This window comes from Micropterus salmoides, unplaced genomic scaffold (genome assembly GCF_014851395.1).
Source record: "Micropterus salmoides isolate LMB-PRFRI ecotype aquatic unplaced genomic scaffold, ASM1485139v1 Ms_hic_scaffold_2, whole genome shotgun sequence".
NCBI classification, from domain to species: domain Eukaryota; kingdom Metazoa; phylum Chordata; class Actinopteri; order Centrarchiformes; family Centrarchidae; genus Micropterus; species Micropterus salmoides.
Window position 1 is genome coordinate 48,629,556 of NW_024041150.1, and position 12,481 is coordinate 48,642,036.

At 40.5% G+C, this 12,481-nt stretch overlaps 1 protein-coding gene across 1 annotated transcript; it reads right to left on the reverse strand.

The window, feature by feature from the left end:
- Window positions 1–262: 262 nt before the first annotated feature.
- LOC119912018 (low affinity immunoglobulin gamma Fc region receptor II-like) lies at window positions 263–10,420 on the reverse strand. The gene is made up of 8 exons (XM_038730991.1): window positions 10,412–10,420; window positions 8,135–8,330; window positions 7,810–8,055; window positions 7,321–7,485; window positions 6,798–6,899; window positions 3,466–3,549; window positions 1,336–1,375; window positions 263–668 (listed from the first exon to the last, which is right to left on the reverse strand). Exons 1-8 carry the CDS (start codon window positions 10,418–10,420, stop codon window positions 665–667), a joined length of 846 nt encoding a protein of 281 aa, XP_038586919.1. The 3' UTR covers window positions 263–664.
- Between the last annotated feature and the right edge of the window lie 2,061 nt (window positions 10,421–12,481).

The window sequence follows — 12,481 nt, forward strand, 5'->3', positions numbered from 1 at the left end:
AGGTCTGTGGTTGTGGTTTTGTTTATTCTTAGCTTTCTGAACTGAAGAGAGGTGAGTATCTGTTAGCCGCAGCCAAACCAGAGAACTTCAAATTTTCCATCCGACAGCTTTGTGAAACCCAAAGAACCACAGGAGGAAAACAAGAACGAGAAGAAGTTTATTGAACCTGCAGAGAAACAAGTTGCCGGGGCAACAAGAGTAAAAAATTGATAAAATCATTAAATATAAATAACAGTAAAATTTCTATATATATTTTAACAATTTATCTAATCTTTAGTTATAGTTTTTCATGTCACTGATTTTACACAGAAAAACATCTAAAAATGTTGCAAAACATTTACCACATGTTAACGTCATGTGACTTATGTAGCGTACTGAAAGTCCAGTATGCCTGTCGCTGGGCGTCGTACGTCATTTTGGGGAACGGTCATACATGTTATTGTTCTGTCCAACAGACATTTACAGTATGTCATTTTGGGAAATTTAAGATTCAACCTATTTTGTCGTTTATGTATAAGGATTTGTCTCTTTGTAGCTGCATGAGTCTAATTTAGCTTTGACAGTGAAATCTAATAAATGGATGTGCTGAGGTGTGAGGGGCTCTGGGGACCAGTTCCAGGCCAGCTGGACATCAGTGGTTGGACTGGTGTGAAGGTGTGAAGGTCTACCTCAGGCCCCATCCACACTACTCCGTTTTAGTTTACAAACAGAGAATTATTACAAATACGATCTCTGTCCACACCAACGTTTTAGCTGTGTTTTCGAGATGATCTCAGTCTACATTAAAACAACTGAAAACACACATCTATTGGCCATTCAGGTACACTAAGCATGTGCATGCCAGTGTAAACATGAAGCAGATGGTCTCTTCCTAGATAGAAGAAGATTTAGCGAAAGAATAAATACAGTTGAAGAAGGGTTTTTTTGCATGCACCAATAACGAGCTGGGACTATTACTGACTGTAACACGGGAGTGTGGCAGCGGAAAAAAGACTGGGAGTCGTCACAAGCTAAACCGCAACATGCACAGTACAAGTGTAGGTGAAAAAGTGTTATTTGCATGGTATACAATATAATAAAAAGAATACCAAGTCAAAAACTCTGTCAGTAGCATTGTGTTTCTGCTTTGCGTGACTTATAAGTCCCGATCGGAGTGCCGAACGTGAGAGGCTGCGTCGTTGTTTCTAAAGTCCTCAGTTTTGGCCCATCTTCACTAAAACGCCCAAACTTCTCTGTTTTAGGTCTTTGTTTTCACCGTTGTAGCCTGGACGGGGAGGCGCAAACGTAGCAAAAGGTCTCTGTTTTAATTAAAAAATGCAGTAGTGTGGATGGGGCCTCAGTGAAGAGTAGACGACCTCTGGCTCTGCTGGAAACTCTGGACACACAAACACAAACAGTTCAAACAACATGAGAAACTGTTGGAGACAAAGAAACGTCATCACCAGACAACAACTCTATTTATTATATTGATTATATTAAAATTGAAAATATTTCCTGCATTCTGGTGAAATTTCTGCACTGATTTCTGTTTTTTTGCCCGTTCTCTAAGATTAGTTTTTTCCTGTAACCTCTTTAAATGTGTCTTTAAATTCAGTCTTGGCCACAGGTAGTCTTAACGACTGTAACGACTGACGTCATAGCAACAAGGAACACTAACGAACCAGTGGTATCGATGACCCGGGCCAACGACCCCACTGAGGTTAAATAGCTGAGTTTCCCTGCAGTCAGAACTGAAGAAGTCCTTTGGATGAGGGACGAAACGTCTTCCAGTAACTTCATCCAAGTCCAGTTGCCCTTGTTTTTACCCTTCGTTTAATATTTAAATGTGCACGTGGCATCTTTTCACCTGCATGATAAATACAACCATATATAAAGAGGTTACTCCCCCAAACCAAATGCACCAAAGAGGAGGGAAGACTAAATCATGCCTGCATATGTTGACTCAGTGAGGATGAAAATAAATGAGAAAAGTTGATCTACGGTAGAAAACTTATCTGAAAGCAACACAGAATGCTGCATTATACAATTCATTGTTACTGCATTATATTTTTATATTTTGAATTGTTACCTGCAGCCTGATTTTAGTGTTTCCCTTTAAATAAATTAAGACATTCCCGCCATAAGTTGATACAGAAAAAAGCAGAAATTGTCAGCAGACTGCAGTTTTAATCCCCTTCAATGTTGAAGCGAAACATACGCTCTTACATTGCAACATCCAAATGTTTCAAAAACTTCCCTAGAATGCACGATCTGTAGGATAAAACAAATTACTGGGGCAACAATTCCCAGATACCTGCTCAAGTTTGATCTCCTAATTTAGGATGAAGTCTGAAAGATAGCATGTAAGCTGATCAACCTTATTCATCATTGACCATGACTACTGAATTGTCTTTAGATAATTGCATTAAACACACATTAAACATTAACATTAAAATTGTGAGGAAGCAGTTAGCTTAGCTTAGCTTAGCATAAATACTGGACGCTGTTAGTCGTGCTCTGACCTGCTGTGGAGTGATTTTGGTTTTTGGTTCCTGTTCTCAAAGTTTTGGTTTTGTGTTCTCTGTTTAGTCTATTGTTCCTGACCCTTTTCATTCTGTGCTCTCTGTCTTGCCTTGGTCCTGTCTGGTATGCATGCCATTTTGTGTCTTCTGTTAACTTTGTCAAGTACGTCCTTGAGTATTGTCGCATGCATTATTTCCTGTTTTACTTTGCTATCCTCCTAGTGTCTGGTGATCGTGTCTAGCTTTGTTCCTGTTCTGTCTAGTTTGTTTTAGCTTTGTCTGATTTATTGCGTTACCTCTGCCTGGTTTATTGTACTTTTGTTTAGTGTCTGCTTGTTCTTATGATCATTTTGGTATTTTCTTTATTCTGATCTGTTCAATTTAAGTTTCATTGTCTGATTTGCCTTCCTGTTTCACTCTACCTTCCTGTGTGCCTGCTGTGCCTGATTAGTCCCTCGTGTCGTTCACCTGTGTATCTCCTGCTCGTTTGTTCCTGTATTTAATGTGCTCAGTTCTGTTTAGTCCTTGTGCATCCTTGTGTAATGTTGAGTGTTCTGTCCTGCCACTGTATTTTGGATTAATCTGTTTCTGGATTTCTGAGCCTTTGTTGGATTTACCCCTGTGTTTGGACTCTTGCCTGCCTGTGCTCGGTTGTGAGCCTGTTTTTGTTTATTTAATTAAATTCCTTGAACTGCACCCTCTTTGCTAGTTTCTGCATTTGGATCCACACCTCAGTTTGTTTGCCGTTGCACTCAGCCTTTCCATGACAGAGGCAGGGGAAACAGCGAACCTTGGTTCTGTTCATTTACATTACATTAAATTTACTCATTTGGCACTTTTATCCACAGCGACTTACATTTAAGGAACAACATACAAGCATCAATAAAGCAAGAGATCTACAAGTAACAATAGATACTAGTAAGAGTTAACAGCACATACAGCGTCCAAAGTAGAGCAGCTGTACCTCTCGTCCTGTTGGTCTGATGGCTGTTTGTCAATAACTCTTTTGTTCCTCTCACTGCTGAGTAGACTGCAGCTGAATAACACTCTGGAAGACAAAATGCATATAAATTACATTACTTCAGGTACAACAACTGTACTGTTAGTAGATTCACTGCTGTATTACTAATTCTGCAACACTCAATAATGACAAAATAATTTTATTTTTCATGTAGAATTACAATAACTTTTAAACTTTATGTGGTGGTGGAAAGTGTTTTGATGTTTCTTTTTACTATATTAGTTATTGACAGCAGCGCAGCCAATAACTGACACAAGATATGCCCATAGCAACATAAATGTTATGACCCATGAGGTCTGGGTGCTATAGTTGTGTTACTTTGGGTGTGTCTGTGTCTCCCCGCAGACGTGTACGTGCAGCCTGCTGAGTGGAGCTGGGTGGAGCTCACAGCTGGGGCCGATCAAGGCCAATTAGTAGGCTATGTAAGCCGGGCCAGTTGAGTGCTCGTGGTGTGGTGGTGACTCATTCAATCCCTGTCTGTCGGTGGTTATTCACATTAGTCTGGGTAACGTACTGTGCGACTTACTGTATTGTTTACGGTGTGTTTTACTGTGTGGCTTGAAGTGACCGGCAGTTTGCCACCTGCAACCTCTCCGCGCTCAGTAGGGCCAGAGGCCCCGTGGAGGCAGCTCTCGCCTCAGCGTCCCCGGGCAGTGGAAGCCGGTGTGGTGAGCGGCGGGTGCCCTCCATGCGTGCTTCCCCAACGCGGTGGCGGTGGGGACTGTGTGGTCCGCTGGGTGGTACTTTGTTATTTAGAAACCTCGTATAATTTACATTTATATTTGTCTCTCGTGTAAGCAGAGATTCCTTTTTGTTTTGCCCTCTTCTCTAAGAATAACTACGTATACTTGACACATGTTTTGAGTCGTCCTTGGTTTTTCCACCCGGGTTATCAATCTTTTGTTCCTCCCCCACCCCTAGATAAGCCGGGGACGTAACAATAAATTAAGCAAATGAGCCAATCTGATGCCTGAAGCCGAGTGAGTCGGTGGAAGATTAGGGACACCTGACGTCGTAGACAATGATGAATGCGGGAACTCAAGACACAGGCTTTCAGCCGCCCACAAATTCAGTAAGATCTCTTCTTCAAAATCCATTTGAGAGGAGAACTTTGGTGGAGAAACTACATGTCAAAGACCTTGGCCCAGACCAAGCTGACATCAAAATCAGTCAACAGGCTAGCGAGAAAGTTAAAACGTATGTACATGCTCTGCAATTGGTACAATAGAAAAGCTTGGCTAGCTGGTTGCCGTATTTTGCTTCCCATGCTTGCTTTTTAAAACAGCGAGAACGGATACAATATGGACTGTTACAGGAGTAAATGACAAATACATTTATCTGAGAAGATTAAGAAACATGAGTGTACGAGGGCACATATGGACAATATGGTGAAGCTTGCCAGGCTAGACAGAGTAAACATCGCTACACAGCTGTACGAAGGCCACAGGATTGAAGAGGTGGAAAAGAACAAGCATGTTTTATCAAAGATAATTGACAGTGTTAAATTCTGGGGGGCCTTTAAAAACGGTCTTTGAGCTTGCCTTTTCTTTTCACGCCACTTTCTATGTTTATGTTCACTGTTTATGTTTTTGTCTAAGACACTTTTTAATATATTTTCCACCTGCTGTCACTCTTCTCAACACCACTGCTGTGAGGGGTGAAAGACCGAATATAACTGGAGGGTATTTATCTGTAACAGGGAACTGGACGACCACAAAGCTGCTCGCTCTGTTAAAACAAGATCAAGTGCAACAAAACAGACAAACATCAGCTAAAACAGACCACCTAATAGTGTGAAACCACAACAGCTTCACGCCACAGTTCACTGGAATCAACAGGTTGCTCCTGTGGTTTGATTTGCAGAAACACAAAAAAGATGCAGAAGACAATCAACCAAGTGTCTTTGGTCTGCTGAGTCCATCTTCTCTGTTATTTAAAATTAAGCACTTAATGTAATAATTATTTACATTAAAGCAAACAGATCAATAATGATGTTTGAGTAAAAGTTCAAATATATTTAGATATACTACATTTTGAGCAGAATGCAGAGAAATGTAAGCTCTAATGACTTATTATTATATTATCCCTTAGTCCTGCAACAGTCCTGCAGTGAAACATGTGCAGTGTTTTTATCAGAAACAGGAAACTGGACAAACACAGAGCTGTTAGCGTCTTTTAACAGATTCACTACAGGGTGCACAACAGACAGACTCCCATACAACACATATCCTTGAAGTCGAACCCATGCAACTTGAAGAGCTCATCTGACACCAACGGAGCATCTCCATCAAGGACATTTCCTTAATTCCTGCCCTGTTCAGCCGATTCAAGACCTTCTCAGAATGCAGATCCAAGCATAACAATCAATATAAAATACATAAATAGGGAGATTTGTGCAGTGAGATAGTCCTGATGGGCCGTGGCCTCTTGTCAAAGGGGAGTGTCTGAAACAGTTTGTGTTTGGGGTGGGAGGGTCAGCCACAAGCTTTCTGTCTCACATCAGGCTGCATCCACACAATGCTTTTGTTTTAAAACAAAATCGATCTCAGTCCACGCCAGAATTTAGCTGAGAATCAGTCAATCAATCAATTCATCTCTGTCTATATTAAATCAACTGAAAACACACGTGGCCATTCACGTACAGTGGGCATGCTTGTGCTGGTGTAAACAGGAAGTTAATCGTCTACAAAAGAAGAAAGTACCACAGATGAATGCAGAATAACAATGGTGGTTTTAAGGACAGAAAACGATCTGATTACTGAAATTGACACGGGAGTACAAAGTGACTATGGTAGAGTATAAATATTATTTGCACAGTAAAAATTATTCTAAAAAAATACGTAGAATAATAAGTAGAACTCATTTAGTTTGTCGGCCAGGCTAAAGTCGTTAGTGGAGAGGAGAGTCCCCAAATATGTATTTTTACATTTGTGTTGTGCAAAGTCATATCAATAGAAGCAGGGAGGGATTTGTACGTTTGTGGCTCGCTTCCAGTCAATTAATGGAATTTAGTGTTCTGTGGAAATCTGTAGAAAGAAATCCACAAGTCTGAGAATCAGTTCATTAGCTTCACCAGCAGGTAGCGACAATGACATTCCCTCACGTGAGTTAACACGATATCACCACTACCCAGCATCACCCTCATCTACAGAGACAACAAGGAGGAGGACTGTAGCCTGGTTTCAACCAGGACGTGAAAAATAACTGGAGAATCTTTATTTAAGTCAACGATGGTGATTCAGGTTCATCATTATTACTACCAAGAAATAAGTTACCTCTGCATCGTCTGATTCGCTGCCGTTGACAATGTGATATTCTGATGTTACTTAATGTGATGTCCTCTGTGATGTCATTTCCTGCAGCTTCTTCTTCAGCAACTGGAATGAACCAAAATGAACAGCAATATAATTTACATGTTAAATTTTCACTGGACATGGACATCATTACTTATACTTAAAATAACTCTCAATATGGTAACATGTGTAGGGTACACACATCCATAAAATGGCAGTACATTAGTATGTTCGGTGCTTTTGTTTTATAGAGTCTACGAACAGTAAAGACGTAAAAATCACAACTTGTTGTTCACGAAGTCATCCGTCTGTCACTAGGAAAAACACTGTGGGAATGTAACAGTGGGTAAATCATGATGATCTGGTAGATAATTGTTTAATCAGTCATTTTATCAGTGCGGCGCCTGTCACATCTGTCTGTGCTCAACACACGGCTTGTCTGATCCCATTCAAAAAGTCTTCTTTCAATATTAACGCGTGTTAAATCCATAACTCTGTGTCTAACCTGGATGTTTCCTCTGAACACGCCATCTGAAAAGTAGAAGCAGCAGAACCAGTAAAACCAGAACAAAGGACAGAGGAACAGACCACAGCATCACAGAGGGAGGAGGAGGAGCTGGTGATGAAGAAAGACAGGTGGACGTAGGAGGACGTGTAGTGGTGGGTTTCCCTAAAATTAACAGGAAATAATTATCAAAAGAACTTAAATGAAAAAATATAGAACAAAATCCTCCTTTTGGCCTTTTCTGTTCAGGTAGGTGCAAATTTGGGTATTTAAATTTTTTACCCATTTTGTTTAATGTATTTTTAATTTAATATTTAAAACTAAGTTCCAATATTAGTCTTGTTAACCTGCACATGTTCACGTTACACATGTTTAAAGGTAGAGGTGCTGTATCGTACTAACAGAAAGACACACAGAAGTGAATTCATAACTTCTGTCCAGTTTAGAAAAAAAACAGGTCAGTTTGAGAATTATCTTTGAGCTCCTCACCTGTGACAGAGATCCAGCTGGATGGAGACTCTCCACGACCTCTGATGTTACACTTGTAGAGGCCTTCATCAGACTTGTTAACATGGTGGATGGTCATGTGACCTGTAGGCTCAGTCCTGATGAGGGAGCCATCTTTATAGAAACCAGCTGGGAGGTTGGAGGGAGGGGTCTCTGTTTTACAGTGCAGAGCGACATCATGTCCCTCCATCACAGGGAGGACAGGACTCTGCAGGATCACTGGTCCACCTCAAAAACAGAGACAAACTACAGCATTTCATCATTTACACACAGCTTCATCAACACTAACTCCACAGTCTGATCTTACCAGTGACAGTGATGCTGATGGTGTTACTGGTTGCTCCCTCTCTGGACTCACACCAGTAAACTCCACTGTCTGATGGGAAGATGTAGCTGATGTTACAGGAAGAACCAGCTGATCTTCCCCAGTCAGCTCCACACTGAGTCCTGGTTTCTCTGGTTGTGTTCCTCCTCAGCGTCCATCCAGCAGAGCTGTCGTCCTCCTCACAGCTCAGAGAGACAAACTCTCCTTCAAACAGCTGAGAGCTGCTGGGACTCACAGTCAGAGAGGCTGGAGGGGGATTTATTGTATTTTTAGTTAAATAACCAGACGGGCATCACAGTAAAACCTTGATGTCCAAGCATTGCATTTAAGAAACTTGTTTGTTGAACAAAAGATTCTGAACTTGTTGCCAAACTGATGCTGAAGATTTTTAGCTTCTGAAACTCCTGACATTTTACACATTGAACCTATTTACTGAAGAGTCTAACAGGTTTTGTGTTAATCCAATGTCACTTAGTTGTAGGTAGCTAATGATAGGATTTATTCAAACAATGAGCACAGCGGTTGCTAACACGCTGCACAACAATGATGGCTTGGACATCAATGGGACAGTTCCTTGAAGTAATGAGCTCAGGGAAACGGACCAGGCTTTATTATTATAATTTATTTCCAACCAGCTCAGTAGCTGCATTATGAAGAAAGATTCACAATAAACTTTTTTTGGGAAGGGGGGGGTTAAGCTGATTTATGTATGTCATGTATTTTAAATGGGATTCAGTGGCAAAAAGGCTGCCAGACATACTAGAAATTCTTTTTTGCCTCCTAATGAATAAATACTTAATAATTCTCTGTGTGTTTTTATTATAGTATAGAAGTAGTATAGTATAATAGCTATGCTTTAAATCTGAGTCACAATAAAACTATTAACTTTATCCAGGGTTTGGAACTGCTTCCAGTACACTGGGGCCCCAACACTTTTTTGAGCCCTCAGCAGCAGACTTCTCTCAGCTCTGTCTGTGAGCGATCTCTCAGAGGCTGCACAGCTCTGGTGTTTAAGTTGCAATGTTAACAGGAACAACGTTTAGATAAAGGACAATAGTTACAGCATCTCAACTGAGATGGCAGCCTCTGAAAAAGTAATAAACCTGCCAACCATTGAAATAATGATGACATTTCTGCACATTTGAATTGAATTAAAAAGTCTCTAGTTTGTAACTGTAACTAGTTTCATAAAAGGTTTTATTGTATATGTGGAAAAAGGAACCAAGGTTGACCAAGGTGCTTCACGGGTTAAAATACAAAAACAAGAAAGTCACAAGAACTGTCATTTCATGTCTGTAGCCTAATAAAGCTTGTTGCACCAGCTGCAGTGTCTAAATTATTTTCATTGAGTGTCATTGTCGTTGAGTTTTGTCTTTTTTCAGGTAAATTCTAAAGTGACGTTGTTTTTCATCAGATTGTACTTACAGAGCAGAAAAGCGGTCTGTCCCATCGCTCCTCCACTCAGTCAGTCCAGTTAATCTCTTCCTCTCTGTAGGTGAGAGCAGTGACTGTGTAGAAGCTCATCTGGTTTTGCTTCTTCACTCAGAGCTCATCAGGAGACACGGGGCCCTACACAAAGAGTTTAATCACATGCAGGAAGTGACAGCGCTGCAGGCTGAACATGAAGGAGGGCTGATCTGAGATCACTGAGAGACAGATTCATTAGAAACAAGGAGTTAAAGTTCCTCAGTGGAGTTTCTCTCCACTCTGTAAATATCTTTGTGATGAAGATTTCACTTTCCAAAAACATTTTGTAGAAGTTTAGATCAAACCTTCCTGGGTTTCCCTCTTACTTCTGTTGTTGTTGTTGCAGTGACACAGATGTCCTGCAGGAGGCAGTAACATTCACTGTGCAACTAAACTGTGGTTCATCTCTGATGTTTAATGATCAGTGTGAGTCCTGTTTTACATTTATCATCTGGACTTTTGGAGTTTTGCACAGAGAAACAGCGATGAGGGAAGGAAACCTGTTCAAACTTTTGTGTTAATGGTTTCACAGAGTCCTTCTGGAACAGATGCATGTGTTTATACTGAAAGAACATCAAGTTGAAAAAGTAATTTTGCTAAATGTGTGCGTTTCACAGACGTGCTTCTCCTGTGCAACGTCTTCCAGCTCCTCCTGTGGGATCCCAAAGTATTCCCACCCTATATGAGACATATAATCCCTCAGTGTTCTGGGTCTGCCCCGGGACTCTTATCAGTTGAATGTACCCAGAAAACCTTTAAAGGAAGCCACCCAGGAGGATCCCGACCAGATACCTGAACCATCTCGAGGTTGGAGAAGAAGATGTAGTCTGAGTTCTGTCTGGATGTCTGAGCTCCTCACCCTACAAGGCTGAGCCCAGACAACCTACGGAGGAAGGTCATTTGGCTGTTAGAATCTCATTCTTTCAGCGACTACCCAAAGCTCTTCTCTAAAAGTAGTGAAGGTCTGATCTAGAGCCCCGCACTTCAGCCTCAGCTTGACTGTTTGTGAGGGATTGACTATGTTCTGTGGTGAAGCCTTGATTTTTGATGCAGAGCTGTCATGGGCAGCTCAGTGCAGAAGCAGAGAACTGAGGTGCGGACTCAAATAATATAATAATAATAATAATAATCCTTATTTGTAGAGCACTTTTCAAAAACAAGTCACAAAGTGCTTTAACAAGTGTAAAGACAATAATACAAAAAACAATACAAGATAAAAGCATGAAAACATTGAAAAGACAATAAAATAAAAGGGATAAAATAAAGTCAAATAAGATCGGGAAAGGCTCTCCTATAAAAGTATGTTTTAAGAAGGGACTTAAAAGAGTTCACTGACTCAGCCGACCTGATTTCCTCGGGAAGGCTGTTCCAGCACCTCGGGGCCCTGACAGCAAACACTCTGTCCCCTTTAGTTTTCAGTCGAGACTCTGAAACAGATAGCAGACCTCTGCCTGAGGATCTCAAGGTACGTGCTGGTGTGTATGGGACTAAAAGGTCAGAAATATAACAAGGCGAGAGGCCATGAAGAGCTTTAAAAGTGATCAATAGAATTTTAAAGTCAATTCTAAAACATACTGGGAGCCAGTGTAATGAAGCTAAAATAGGAGTAATGTGGTCATATTTCTTTGTTCTGGTTAAAAGCCTGGCAGCTGAGTTCTGGACAGTCTGGAGTCGATCAATAGATTTTTGGGTTAAATGGTTGAAAAGGCTGTTGCAATAATCCAGGCGTGATGAGATGAAGGTGTGTAAAATGATCTTGGTGTCCTTAAAAGTTAACATAGATCGAATTTTAGCTATATTTCTAAGTTAATAAAAACATGATTGAACAAGCTTTGTGGTGTGCTGCTCGAAATTTAAATTACTATCAAACCAAACACCAAGGTTCTTTGCCACAGGCTTAATGTGATTTACTAGCGAACCAGCAGATGGCAGTATTTGATTTGCCATCTGCTGGGACCAGCTGGAGGAAATTATTTGACATCCATTTTTTAACTTCACAAAGGCAGTTGTTAAGTGAACTCAGCATTCCAGGGTCTGTGGATCTGACGGGCAAGTATATTTGTGTGTCATCAGCATAAATATGAAAAGAAATGCCATGTTTATGGATAATATGTCCAAGGGGAAGCAGATACAAGGAAAACAAAATGGGTTCTAAGACCGACCCCTGAGGCACACCATATTTAACTGGACAGAACGAGGAGACATAGTTGTTTACAGACACACACAACTTCCTATTTGACAGGTAGCATGAAAACCATTCTAGGGCAGTACCAGAGATCCCCACCCAGTGCCTCAGTCTGTCTGATGTTGTGATCAATGGTGTCAAAAGCAGCGCTAAGATCCAGGAGTACCAGGACTGAGCACATGCCTTCATCAGCAGACATTAAAAGGTCATTGGTGACTTTAAGCAGGGCAGTCTCAGTGCTGTGGTACTTCCTAAAACCAGACTGAAACTTTTACTTTTACAGTGAGGAGCTGTTTGGACACAATTCTTTCTAGAATCTTATCTTTCTTAATCTGCAATAAAAGGCAGTTTATAGGCAGTTTAAATAACCCATAGCTACTGAGTTTACTTCACCTAACATTATTGTTTGTGTACGATTTTGATATGTGTAAAGACAGGAAGTAAATATTAAATATAATTAAATAAATGGTTAAAATATGTAGCATAAGCACTTTCTAGTCAATACATTTCAGTGAACTGTAATTATTACAGAAGTTTATTGTCAATTCTGACATATTAAAGGGGCAGTATAGGCCATGCCCTAGTTATATTAGACGTAAATAGGAGTGTTAAAGCATTAAAGATGTTTATTAAATCTGAAAGTCAAGGGAAATGTGTTTATCACAGAGACAGTAACT